Genomic DNA, 14,681 nt, shown 5'->3' on the forward strand with positions numbered 1-14,681 from the left:
CTCTCTCTCTCTCTCTCTCTCTCTCTCTGTCTCTCTCTCTGTCTGTCTGTGTCTCTGTCTCTGTCTCTGTCTCTGTCTCTGTCTCTGTGTCTGTGTCTCTGTCTCTCTCTCTCTCAACACCATCCATATTGGATTTCTATTTGCCATATATATTTCAACTGTGATGTTTTACAAGAGTTATGAACCTTTTTATTCTCATTGTTTCTACAGATTGTGAATTAAAAATAAACATTTTTGCTAAAAGTATTATGATATTATTGATCGATTGACTATGACTTTTCAGATCACCCAGTAATGCTATCTGCAAGGTTAGCTCCAGGTAAATATTGCATGTGCTCGCCAGAGGTAGCCTGACTGCCATTAGGTACCGAGATGAGATCCTCAGACCCCTTGTGAGACCTTATGCTGGTGCGGTTGGCCCTGGGTTCCTCCTAATGCAAGACAATGCTAGACCTCATGTGGCTGGAGTGTGTCAGCAGTTCCTGCAAGAGGAAGGCATTGATGCTATGGACTGGCCCGCCCGTTCCCCAGACCTGAATCCAATTGAGCACATCTGGGACATCATGTCTCGCTCCATCCACCAACGCCACGTTGCACCACAGACTGTCCAGGAGTTGGCGGATGCTTTAGTCCAGGTCTGGGAGGAGATCCCTCAGGAGACCATCCCCCACCTCATCAGGAGCATGCCCAGGCGTTGTAGGGAGGTCATACAGGCACGTGGAGGCCACACACACTACTGAGCCTCATTTTGACTTGTTTTAAGGACATTACATCAAAGTTGGATCAGCCTGTAGTGTGGTTTTCCACTTTAATTTTGAGGGTGACTCCAAATCCAGACCTCCATGGGTTGATACATTTGATTTCCATTGATAATTTTTGTGTGATTTTGTTGTCAGCACATTCAACTATGTAAAGGAAAAAGTATTTAATAAGATTATTTCATTCATTCAGATCTAGGATGTGTTATTTTAGTGTTCCCTTTATTTTTTTTGAGCAGTGTATATGGGATGGCTGTCAATCCTTTGGTCCTTAAATGAAACTGGTATACTTTTTTATTTATCACAGTTTTCCTTAACCAATTATGTTCTTTAATGCAAGACCGACAGACAAGTTCCTTACTTTTTCCCCCCTCCACTTTCCTCTTCCATTTTTGCGGTAAGGCTGCAATTATTTGGTTGTAATTTTGGGTAGAGCAGACATTTCCATATGTTTTTGTTAGCTGCATGTGCGACATAACTCCACCAGTCCTACCGATGATATCATTTACGAAGATTATACCTTTTTTAAACATTTTGTCAAAAAAAAGAAGTTTTTTTGTCAATTAGTATATTTGAGTTTAACCACAATATTTGTTGCATTATTTTCGTTTCTGGAGGATTCAATTGAAATTGCAACCAACTTTCTATTGCTTGTTTTAGAAATAGTGATATTTGGGAGATGATTTCCTTTTCAAATAACTGAAAGTGAGAGGTTGTAATCTGAATAAAGAGAAAAAGGCCTTTCTTGAACATGGGTTGAGACCTTCTGACTAATTTGCTACAGAACCAGTTCGGATTTAAGTATAACTTTTGTATGACTGAAGCTTTTAGTGATAGGTCTAATGCTTTAATATTTAATCATTTCTCTCCTCCGAATTCATATTCATTATATAAATAGGCCAGTTTAATTTTGTCTGGCTTGCCGTTCCAAATAAAATGGAATATTTATTTCTCATATAATTTAAAAAACTGTTCGCTAGGCGTAGGCAAGACCATAAGCAAATAGGTAAACTGGGATAATACTAAAGAGTTAATCAGGGGGATTTTTCCACAAATAGACAGGTATTTACCTTTCCATGGTAGCAAGATCTTTTCTATTTTTGCCAACTTTCTATTAAAATGTATTGGAGTGAGATCATTTATTTCCTTTGGGATATGTATTCCGAGTATATCCACATCACCATCAGACCATTTTATTGGTAAACTACATGGTAATGTAAAAATAGTATTTTTTTGTGATCCAGAGAGTACATTTGTCATAATTTGGTTGTAATCCAGAGAGGTTAGAAGTTATTGCCAAGTTATTGTTACTGAGAGGTTAGAAGTTATTGTTACCGAGAGGTTAGAAGTTATTGTTACCGGGAGGTTAGAAGTTATTGTTTCCGAGAGGTTAGAAGTTATTGTTACCGAGAGGTTAGAAGTTATTGTTACTGAGAGGTTAGAAGTTATTGCCAAGTTATTGTTACCGAGAGGTTAGAAGTTATTGTTACTGAGAGGTTAGAAGTTATTGTTACTGAGAGGTTAGAAGTTATTGTTACCGAGAGGTTAAAGTTATTGTTACCGAGAGGTTAGAAGTTATTGTTACCGAGAGGTTAGAAGTTATTGTTACTGAGAGGTTAGAAGTTATTGCCAAGTTATTGTTACAGAGAGGTTAGAAGTTATTGTTACCGAGAGGTTAGAAGTTATTGTTACTGAGAGGTTAGAAGTTATTGCCAAGTTATTGTTACAGAGAGGTTAGAAGTTATTGTTACTGAGAGGTTAGAAGTTATTGTTACAGAGAGGTTAGAAGTTATTGTTACCGAGAGGTTAGAAGTTATTGTTACAGAGAGGTTAGAAGTTATTGTTACCGAGAGGTTAGAAGTTATTGTTACCGAGAGGTTAGAAGTTATTGTTACTGAGAGGTTAGAAGTTATTGCCAAGTTATTGTTACAGAGAGGTTAGAAGTTATTGTTACCGAGAGGTTAGAAGTTATTGTTACTGAGAGGTTAGAAGTTATTGCCAAGTTATTGTTACAGAGAGGTTAGAAGTTATTGTTACTGAGAGGTTAGAAGTTATTGTTACAGAGAGGTTAGAAGTTATTGTTACCGAGAGGTTAGAAGTTATTGTTACAGAGAGGTTAGAAGTTATTGTTACCGAGAGGTTAGAAGTTATTGTTACCGAGAGGTTAGAAGTTATTGTTACAGAGAGGTTAGAAGTTATTGTTACTGAGAGGTTAGAAGTTATTGTTACCGAGAGGTTAGAAGTTATTGTTACCGAGAGGTTAGAAGTTATTGTTACCGAGAGGTTAGAAGTTATTGTTACCGAGAGGTTAGAAGTTATTGTTACTATTTGTGTATTTATTCCTCGTGTTATAATTTTTCTATAATTTTTCTATAATTTTTCTATTTTTCTCTCTGCGTTGTTGGGAAGGGCCAGTAAGTCAGCATTTCACTGTTAGTCGACACCTGTTATTTACGAAGCATGTGACAAATACAATTAGATTTGACATGTTGTTTTTATAATAGCTGTCAAGCGGTGGTGTGTTGTCATTAATCAGGGGCACTAGCAGCAGTGTAGAGGCCCAGGTCAGGTCCCTGTTCCTCCCAGCTCCAGCCTCCACTCTGGCCTCTGTCCCCCCAGGTCAGGTCCCTGTTCCTCCCAGCTCCAGCCTCCCCTCTGGCCTCTGTCCCCCCAGGTCAGGTCCCTGTTCCTCCCAGCTCCAGCCTCCTCTCTGGCCTCTGTCCCCCCAGGTCAGGTCCCTGTTCCTCCCAGCTTCAGCCTCCCCTCTGGCCTCTGTCCACCCAGGTCAGGTCCCTGTTCCTCCCAGCTCCAGCCTCCCCTCTGGCCTCTGTCCCCCCAGGTCAGGTCCCTGTTCCTCCCAGCTCCAGCCTCCCCTCTGGCCTCGGTCCCCCCAGGTCAGGTCCCTGTTCCTCCCAGCTCCAGCCTCCACTCTGGCCTCTGTCCCCCCAGGTCAGGTCCCTGTTCCTCCCAGCTCCAGCCTCCCCTCTGGCCTCTGTCCACCCAGGTCAGGTCCCTGTTCCTCCCAGCTCCAGCCTCCTCTCTGGACCCCCAGGTCAGGTCCCTGTTCCTCCCAGCTCCAGCCTCCTCTCTGGCCTCTGTCCCCCCAGGTCAGGTCCCTGTTCCTCCCAGCTCCAGCCTCCCCTCTGGCCTCTGTCCCCCCAGGTCAGGTCCCTGTTCCTCCCAGCTCCAGCCTCCCCTCTGGCCTCTGTCCCCCCAGGTCAGGTCCCTATTCCTCCCAGCTCCAGCCTCCTCTCTGGCCTCTGTCCCCCCAGGTCAGGTCCCTGTTCCTCCCAGCTCCAGCCTCCCCTCTGGCCTCTGTCACCCCAGCTCTGGATGACTGTAGAGAATGGGAGTGCCTGTATCTGGCGGAGGTAGTTTTAATGAGTAGCAAGCTAGTTCTCTCCATTTGTTGAGGCCTAGAGACTGTACTCGGGGCAGACACTTGCATTATTAGGCAGACTTCGAAGTCTTTTCTGTTTCTCCACTTAGAGATTTCAACTGTCAAGTGTTACCCAACCTAAAAACATTAGGCAAACATTGTAATTTCATAAATTACATTGGAATTACAAAATATCTAATTCACAGATGTATCCTGTTGTTAAAAAAAAGAGACATGCTGTTTATTGTGCCTTTTGTGAGGTGGTGTTGTGGACAATGGAGACATCATGCACTCTGTTTGTGTACCGTCAATGAATGAGGATGTTGATTGGTTGTGTTCGTTGTGCCATTAAGACATTAGGATGTTGATTGGTTCATGTTTGTGTTCCATAATGAAGTGAGGATGTTTGATTGGTTCATGTTTGTGTTCCATAATGAAGTGAGGATGTTTGATTGGTTCATGTTTGGGTTCCATGATAAAGTGAGGATGTTTGATTGGTTCATGTTTGTGTTCCATAATGAAATGAGGATGTTTAATTGGTTCATGTTTATGTTCCATGATGAAGTGAGGATGTTTGATTGGTTCATGTTTGTGTTCCATGATGAAGTGAGGATGTTTGATTGGTTCATGTTTGTGTTCCATGATGAAGTGAGGATGTTTGATTGGTTCATGTTTGTGTTCCATGATGAAGTGAGGATGTTTGATTGGTTTGTGTTCCATGATGAAGTGAGGATGTTTGATTTGGTTCATGTTTGTGTTCCATGATGAAGTGAGGATGTTTGATTGATTGGTTGATGTGCTTCCTCTATAGGAGGGAGACTTCCTGGTTCGTACACACCATGTGGAGTACTGTGACGGGGGTATCCTGGACCCTGATGATGTACTGACTGACCTGGTGGAGGACAGAGACAAGGTAACGATCATCTACTGGTCCCAAATGGCACCCTATTCCCTATGTAGTGCACTACTTTTGACCAGGGAAATTGCACCCTATTCCCTACGTATTGCACTACTTTTGGACAAAGAAAAGGTAACAATGATCTATTGTGTAGCTATCAGTGCTTTCTTTGGTGACTGTACCCTCAATCACATGTTGGTGACTGTACCCTCAATCACATGTTGGTGACTGTACCCTCAATCACATGTTGGTGACTGTACTGTCAATCACATGTTGGTGACTGTACTGTCAATCACATGTTGGTGACTGTACTGTCAATCACATGTTGGTGACTGTACTGTCAATCACATGTTGGTGACTGTACCCTCAATCACATGTTGGTGACTGTACTGTCAATCACATGTTGGTGACTGTACCCTCAATCACATGTTGGTGACTGTACTGTCAATCACATGTTGGTGACTGTACCCTCAATCACATGTTGGTGACTGTACTGTCAATCACATGTTGGTGACTGTACCCTCAATCACATGTTGGTGACTGTACTGTCAATCACATGTTGGTGACTGTACCCTCAATCACATGTTGGTGACTGTACTGTCAATCACATGTTGGTGACTGTACCCTCAATCACATGTTGGTGACTGTACTGTCAATCACATGTTGGTGACTGTACTGTCAATCACATGTTGGTGACTGTACTGTCAATCACATGTTGGTGACTGTACTGTCAATCACATTTTGCTCTGCCCATAGTAGGCTACATAGCAACTGGTCAGTAGGCCTATTTACTAGTACCCCGGGTTGAGAACCATTGGGTTAAGAGGTATACCCCGGGTTGAGAACCATTGGGTTAAGAGGTATACCCCGGGTTGAGAACCATTGGGTTAAGAGGTATACCCCGGGTTGAGAACCATTGGGTTAAGAGGTATACCCCGGGTTGAGAACCATTGGGTTAAGAGGTATGCCCCAGGTTGAGAACCATTGGGTGAAGAGGTATGCCCCAGGTTGAGAACCATTGGGTTAAGAGGTATACCCCGGGTTGAGAACCATTGGGTTAAGAGGTATGCCCCAGGTTGAGAACCATTGGGTGAAGAGGTATGCCCCAGGTTGAGAACCATTGGGTTAAGAGGTATACCCCGGGTTGAGAACCATTGGGTTAAGAGGTATACCCCGGGTTGAGAACCATTGGGTTAAGAGGTATACCCCAGGTTGAGAACCATTGGGTTAAGAGGTATACCCCGGGTTGAGAACCATTGGTCTAAGAGGTATACCCCAGGTTGAGAACCATTGGTCTAAGAGGTATACCCCAGGTTGAGAACCATTGGTCTAAGAGGTATGCCCCAGGTTGAGAACCATTGGGTTAAGAGGTATGCCCCGGGTTGAGAACCATTGGGTTAAGAGGTATGCCCCAGGTTGAGAACCATTGGGTTAAGAGGTATGCCCCAGGTTGAGAACCATTGGGTTAAGAGGTATGCCCCAGGTTGAGAACCATTGGGTTAAGAGGTATACCCCGGGTTGAGAACCATTGGGTTAAGAGTTGTATTAAGAGTTATTCCCATCACGGGCGTAGATCTCATCATGCTGCTAGTTATCTATTGGGGCCCTGATAATATTAGAACTGATGATGAGGTAAGGAGGACGTCTAGAGGAGGACGTCTAGAGGAGGACGTCTAGAGGAGGACGTCTAGATATATGGCTCAGTCCCAAATGGCACCCTATTCCCTATGTAGTGCACTACTTTAGACCAGAGAATGGCCCCCTATTCCCTATATAGTGCACTACTTTAGACCAGAGAATGGCCCCCTATTCCCTATATAGTGCACTACTTTTGACCAGGGAAAGAATATTCCTATTGCCTCTGACCAGAATATTCCTATTGCCTCTGACCAGAATATTCCTATTGCCTCTGACCAGAATATTCCTATTGCCTCTGACCAGAATATTCCTATTGCCTCTGACCAGAATATTCCTATTGCCTCTGACCAGAATATTCCTATTGCCTCTGACCAGAATATCGGTCGTCATTTTCTGTTCGTCTCGACGTGATGATTCTACATGTTGAATGGCCACCACTTGTGGACACCCAGCAGGTGATCACTAACACAACACACCACAGCCACCTGTTGCTTTTAGCCGTTGGTCTTTGCTGTGTTTCTAATCTACAAGCTATTTAGGTGTTTTGGTATTTTATCAGGATCCCCATTAGCTGTTGTGAAAGCAGCAGCTGCTCTTCCTGGGGTCCACACAAAACATGACACATGACATAATACAGAACATTAATAGACAAGAACAGCTCAAGGACAGAACTACATCAATTTAAAAAAGGCACACGTAGCCTACATATCAATACATACACACAAACTATCTAGGTCAAATAGGGGAGAGGCGTTGTGCTGTGGGGCGTTGGTTTATCTGTTTTTTGAAAACAGATTTGCTGTTCATTTGAGCAATATGAGATGGACCATGCAATAATGGTTCTATATAATACTGTAAGCTTACTTGAATTTGTTCTGGATTTGGGGACTGTGAAAAGACCCCTGGTGGCATGTCTGGTGGGGTAAGTGTGTGTGTCAGACATGTGTGTAAATTGACTATGCAAACAATTTGGGATTTTCAACACATTCATGTTTCTTATAAAAATAAGCGATGCAGTCAGTCTCTCCTCAACTCTTAGCCAAGAGAGACTGGCATGCATAGTATTTATATCAGCCCTCCGATTACAATGAAGAGCAAGACGTGCCGCTCTGTTCTGGACCAGCTGCAGCTTAACTACAGTGAGGGAAAAAAGTATTTGATCCCCTGCTGATTTTGTACGTTTGCCCACTGACAAAGACATGATCAGTCTATAATTTTAATGGTAGGTTTATTTGAACAGTGAGAGACAGAATAACAAAAAAATCCAGAAAAACACTTGTCAAAAATGTTATAAATTAATTTGCATTTTAATTATGGAAATAAGTATTTGACCCCCCTGCAAAACATGATTTAGTACTTGGTGGCAAAACCATTGTTGGCAATCAGAGGTCAGACATTTCTTGTAGTTGGCCACCAGGTTTGCACACATCTCAGGAGGGATTTTGTCCCACTCCTCTTTGCAGATCTTCTCCAAGTCATTAAGGTTTCGAGGCTGACGTTTGGCAACTCGAACCTTCAGCTCCCTCCACAGATTTTCTATGGGATTAAGGTCTGGAGACTGGCTAGGCCACTCCAGGACCTTAATGTGCTTCCTCTTGAGCCACTCCTTTGTTGCCTTGGCCGTGTGTTTTGGGTCATTGTCATGCTGGAATACCCATCCACAACCCATTTTCAATGCCCTGGCTGAGGGAAGGAGGTTCTCACTCAAGATTTGACGGTACATGGCCCCGTCCATCGTCCCTTTGATGCGGTGAAGTTGTCCTCTCCCCTTAGCAGAAAAACACCCCCAAAGCATAATGTTTCCACCTCCATGTTTGACGGTGGGGATGGTGTTCTTGGTCGTAGGCAGCATTCCTCCTCCTCCAAACACGGCGAGTTGAGTTGATGCCAAAGAGCTCGATTTTGTTCTCATCTGACCACAACACTTTCACCCAGTTCTCCTCTGAATCATTCAGATGTTCATTGGCAAACTTCAGACGGCCCTGTATATGTGCTTTCTTGAGCAGGGGGACCTTGCGGACGCTGCAGGATTTCAGTCCTTCACGGCATAGCGTGTTACCAATTGTTTTCTTGGTGACTATGGTCCCAGCTGCCTTGAGATCATTGACAAGATCCTTCCTTGTAGTTCTGGGCTGATTCCTCACCGTTCTCATGATCATTGCAACTCCACGAAGTGAGATCTTGCATGGAGCCCCAGGCCGAGGGAGATTGACAGTTATTTTGTGTTTCTTCCATTTGCGAATAATCGCACCAACTGTTGTCACCGTCTCACCAAGCTGCTTGGCGATGGTCTTGTAGCCCATTCCAGCCTTGTGTAGGTCTACAATCTTGTCCCTGACATCCTTGGAGAGCTCTTTGGTCTTGGCCATGGTGGAGAGTTTGGAATCTGATTGATTGATTGCTTCTGTGGACAGGTGTCTTTTATACAGGTAACAAGCTGAGATTAGGAGCACTCCCTTTAAGAGTGTGCTCCTAATCTCAGCTCATTACCTTTATAAAAGACACCTGGGAGCCAGAAATCTTTCTGATTGAGAGGGGGTCAAATACTTATTTCCCTCATTAAAATGCGAATCATTTTTGACATGCGTTTTTCTGGATTTTTTTGTTGTTATTCTGTCTCTCACTGTTCAAATAAACCTACCATTAAAATTATAGACTGATCATTTCTTTGTCAGGGGGCAAACCGTACAAAATCAGCAGGGGATCAAATACTTATTTCCCTCACTGTAGGTCTTTCCTTGCAGCACTCGACCACACGACATGTTGCCCTTCTCTATAAGTATGCTGAAAGTCTGTTGTTAATATGCATTGTATTTGGTCAAACACCATTTTTTCCAACAGTTTGCTAAGAGCTGGCAGCAAGCTGATAGGTCTGCTGTTAGAACCAGTAAAGGCCGCTTTACCACTCTTGGGTAGCGGAATGACTTTGGCTTCCCTCCAGGCCTGAGGACAAAGATTAACTCTAGGCTCAGATTAAAGATATGAAAGATAGGAGTGGCTATAGAGTCAGCTACCATCCTCAGGTTTCCATCTAAGTTGTCAATGCCAGGAGGTTTGTCATTATTGATCGATAAAAGAAATTCCACCTCTCCCACACCAACTTTACAAAATTCAAACTTGCGATGCTTTTCTTTCATTATTTGTGTTTTTTTATGCATGAATACGATGGCTCACTGTTCGTTGTTGGCATTTCCTGCCTAAGTTTGCCCACTTTGCCAATGAAGTAATCATTAAAATAATTGGCGACATCAAATGGTTTTGTGATGAATAAGCCATCTGATTCGATGAAAGATGGAGTTGAATTTGTCTTTCTGCCCATAATTTCATTTAAAGTACTTCAAATATTATTTTTTTCATCATTCTTTATATCATTAATCTTGGCTTCATAATACAGTTTCTTCTTTTTGTTGAGTTTAGTCACATAATTTCTCAATTTGCAGTAAGTCAGCCAGTCAGATGTGCAGCCAGACTTATTAGCCACTCCTTTTGCCCCGTCTCTTTCAACCAGACAGTTTTTCAATTCCTCATCAATCCACGGAGCCTTAACAGTTCTAACAGTCAGTTTCTTAACAGGTGCATTTTTAGCAATAATTGGGAGTCGCTCTGGATAAGAGCGTCTGCTAAATGACTTAAATGTAAATGTAAGAAGCAATTTCATAAATTCATCAAGTGCTGCGTCTGGATGCTCCTTATTAATCACATCAGACCGACACATATGTTTAACATCATCCACACGAGTCACAGCAAAATCTTTTGTATGATCTCTTATACACTATTTTAGTTCCAGCTTTTGGAACTTTGGCTTTCCTGGATATAGCCACTATGTTGTGATCGCTGCATCCAATGGGTACGGATACAGCTTTAGAACAAAGTTCTACAGTATTAGTAAAAATGTGATCGATACAATGTGGGTGATCTTGTTCCTGTAGTGTTTGTGAACACCACGGTAGGTTGATTAATAACCTGAACCAGATTACAGGCACTGGTTACAGTGAGAAGCTTCCTCCTTGAGCTGACAGCTTGATGAAAACCAGTCAATATTCAGGTCCCCAAGAAAGTAGACCTCTCTGTTTACATCACATACACTATCAAGCATTTCACACATATTATTTAGATACTGACTGTTAGCACTTGGTGGCCTATAGCAACACCCCAAAAGAAAAGGCTTTAGATGTGCCAAGTGAACCTGCAACCACAACACTTCAACACTGCACTGGTTACAGTGATAAGGAAGATCTAGCTATCTCTATATCTATCTCTGATCAGTCTACCCTACAACATAGAGGTTATATAGATTCATACCCTGTGTTATAAATTCATTTATTTCAATGGAAATAGACAATGGTATTGTATTCTCACTCAGAGAGAATAAATGTCCCAATGCAGCCGTTTCTATCCTAATATCAAATCATTTCTGGGGTAACAGTTAAGTAAGTACCTTTCTGTGATTCTTTTTGACCATTTTAATTGAAAACAAACAAAAATAGCTTCTTAGCAAAGAGCAATTTCTCAAGAATGTTTTTCTAGGACGGTCTGAGTGTGGAGGGAAAAATGGAAAATCATCTGTTATTGGAACTCTCCGTCTTATTGGTCTATTAACTAATTTACCACCTGGTGATGTCACCAGGCAGGCCAAAACTCCATCCCACCAAAACAGGCGGAAATTTCAGGTGGCCTTTTCAAACAGCTCTTACACTAAAAGGGTATTATCATCATTTTCACAATTTCACAGTAAAATCAAGTTTTTCACTGCACTGGGCCTTTAATGGCTTGAGGGATGAAAAGAGAGATGATAATGGACAAATGAAGGTTGGATCCTGATAGTATTAGGTGCTGCAGATGGCTGGTCCATTTGGACTGTTCTCCTGACCGGTCCTAGGTGCTGTAGATGGCTGGTCCATTGAATGAAGGTTGGATCCTGATATTATTAGGTGCTGCAGATGGCTGGTCCATTTGGACTGTTCTCCTGACCGGTCCTAGGTGCTGTAGATGGCTGGTCCATTTGGACTGTTCTCCTGACCGGTCCTAGGTGCTGTAGATGGCTGGTCCATTTGGACTGTTCACCTGACCGGTCCTAGGTGCTGTAGATGGCTGGTCCATTTGGACTGTTCTCCTGACCGGTCCTAGGTGCTGTAGATGGCTGGTCCATTTGGACTGTTCTCCTGACCGGTCCTCTGCATCGGGTTTATTTATGCGTTGACACTTTATCTCCAATAGCAACAGACAGAACAAACACACAGCTTTGGCTGAAAGACAACCGACAGAACAGACAAACTGTTTTTGGCTGAACCCTATACCCTCCTTTGGCTGCTGTCCCACCTGAAAGGCCACCCAGCCAGCCAGCAGTGTACTAAGTCTCCTTGGTGCAGTAATGTTGTCCTTTACCCAGGCTTTAAACGCAGGGAGGGAGTGAGGCAGGGAGGGAGGGAGTGAGGCAGGGAGGCAGGGAGGGAGGGAGGGAGGGAGGCAGGGAGGCAGGGAGGCAGGGAGGGAGGGAGGGAGGCAGAGAGGGAGGGAGGCAGGGAGGGAGGGAGGGAGGGAGGGAGGGAGGCAGGCAGGGAGCCATTGGTTCTCTGTAAGTCCATCTTTAACTGGATAACAAAAGGCCATTCTCCTCTTTTTAATAGAATCGCTCAGACATTAGGGGTGCGTCCCAAATAGCTACATATTCCCTTTATAGTGCACTACTTTGACCTGTGCCCTGGTAATAGTGCACTGTATTGGTACTAGGGTCCCATTTGGGACAGACGCCAGGGCTCCTATCAGATCCACAGCTTTGGATTTCTGTAGACTAATTAATATCAGAGCACATGAGAGGGGAGGGGTGCTGGGCGCTTTCCCATAAAAGTCATCTGCTGCCTGGTAATATTGCAGAACAAGCAGAACCCAGGTACTGTTCTCTTTGATCGACTATGTTAGGTAGTGTACTCTGATTATTGATGGACTGTATTACACTGACTACTTTTTACTGACCTCTTGCCAGGTCCCCCTCATAAAACAGGTTTCTAACCCCAAGGGTCTTTTCCTGGTTAATTAAAAAACGTTCTTAGTTACTGTACGCTGTTCTCATTGATTGATTGACTGTGTTAGGTACTGTACAAATCCATAAAGGAAAAACAACATTTTTTTGTGACCCCCCCCCCCCCCCCACACACACACACAAAATTAAAATGTCAGTGCAGCTGGCTAGCCTGCTCTTTCTCTTCCCTAAGGAGGACAGTGTGTTCAGTCTTAGGTCTGTTGCGTGTAGAATATCATAGCCTATTCATTGATGATAGGCCCTGCTTTACTGAAAACATCGCAAGCCAAGAAATTGCGAGATGCAGCATTCCATTGCAAGATACAGCTTTTGATTAACGGTTTATAGGCCTAGTGCAGGGTTCTGACTGTCTGTCTGGTGGCCGACCTGCCTATACTGATAGATATACCTAGTCCACGGTTCTGACTGTCTGGTGGCTGACCTGCCTATACTGATAGATAGGCCTAGTGCAGGGTTCTGACTGTCTGCCTGGTGGCTGACCTGCCTATACTGATAGATAGGCCTAGTGCACGGTTCTGACTGTCTGTCTGGTGGCTGACCTGCCTATACTGATAGATATGCCTAGTGCAGGGTTCTGTGTGTCTGGTGGCTGACCTGCCTATACTGATAGATAGGCCTAGTGCAGGGTTCTGACTGTCTGTCTGGTGGCTGACCTGCCTATACTGATAGATAGGCCTAGTGCACGGTTCTGTCTGTCTGGTGGCTGACCTGCCTATACTGGTAGATAGACCTAGTGCAGGGTTCTGTCTGTCTGGTGGCTGACCTGCCTATACTGATAGATAGGCCTAGTTCACGGTTCTGTCTGTGCCTGGTGGCTGACCTGCCTATACTGATAGATAGGCCTAGTGCACGGTTCTGACTGTCTGTCTGGTGGCCAACCTGCCTATACTGATAGATAGGCCTAGTGCAGGGTTCTGACTGTCTGTCTGGTGGCCGACCTGCCTATACTGATAGATATACCTAGTCCACGGTTCTGACTGTCTGTCTGGTGGCCGACCTGCCTATACTGATAGATAGGCCTAGTGCAGGGTTCTGACTGTCTGTCTGGTGGCTGACCTGCCTATACTTATAGATAGACCTAGTGCACGGTTCTGACTGTCTGTCTGGTGGCTGACCTGCCTATACTGATAGATAGGCCTAGTGCAGGGTTCTGACTGTCTGTCTGGTGGCTGACCTGCCTATACTGATAGATAGACCTAGTGCACGGTTCTGACTGTCTGGTGGCTGACCTGCCTATACTGATAGATAGGCCTAGTGCAGGGTTCTGTCTGTCTGGTGGCTGACCTGCCTATACTGATAGATAGGCCTAGTGCAGGGTTCTGACTGTCTGGTGGCTGACCTGCCTATACTGATATATAGGCCTAGTGCACGGTTCTGACTGTCTGGTGGCTGACCTGCCTATACTGATATATAGGCCTAGTGCAGGGTTCTGACTGTCTGGTGGCTGACCTGCCTATACTGATATATAGGCCTAGTGCACGGTTCTGTCTGTCTGTCTGGTGGCTGACCTGCCTATACTGATAGATAGACCTAGTGCAGGGTTCTGTCTGTCTGTCTGGTGGCTGACCTGCCTATACTGATAGATAGGCCTAGTGCACGGTTCTGACTGTCTGTCTGGTGGCTGACCTGCCTATACTGATAGATAGGCCTAGTGCAGGGTTCTGTCTGTCTGTCTGGTGGCTGACCTGCCTATACTGATAGATAGGCCTAGTGCAGGGTTCTGTCTGTCTGTCTGGTGGCTGACCTGCCTATACTGATAGATAGGCCTAGTGCACGGTTCTGACTGTCTGTCTGGTGGCTGACCTGCCTATACTGATAGATAGGCCTAGTGCAGGGTTCTGACTGTCTGTCTGGTGGCTGATCTGCCTATACCGTGCCCCTCCCCTCTCTCTCCGTCCCTCGCTAGCTCCCTATGAAAGATGCAAGTGGTTGTGTTCTCGGAAGTACTGCAACTAATCAGTGTCCTCC

General features: G+C 44.4%; 1 protein-coding gene across 1 annotated transcript in view; it reads left to right on the forward strand.

The window, feature by feature from the left end:
- LOC311119197 (partitioning defective 3 homolog B-like) overlaps positions 1-14,681 on the forward strand; it is a gene marked incomplete at its 3' end in the record, with an annotated part of 178,511 nt that overhangs the window by 15,825 nt on the left and 148,005 nt on the right. Inside the window, exon 2 of the mRNA XM_084193931.1 lies at positions 4,949-5,050. Within this exon, the coding sequence (XP_084050057.1) occupies positions 4,949-5,050 (102 nt within the window). The remainder of the gene's footprint in view (positions 1-4,948; positions 5,051-14,681) is intronic.

The sequence above is a fragment of the Coregonus lavaretus genome (assembly GCF_964263955.1).
Source record: "Coregonus lavaretus genome assembly, contig: HAP1_SCAFFOLD_872, whole genome shotgun sequence".
Taxonomy (NCBI): Eukaryota; Metazoa; Chordata; class Actinopteri; order Salmoniformes; family Salmonidae; genus Coregonus; species Coregonus lavaretus.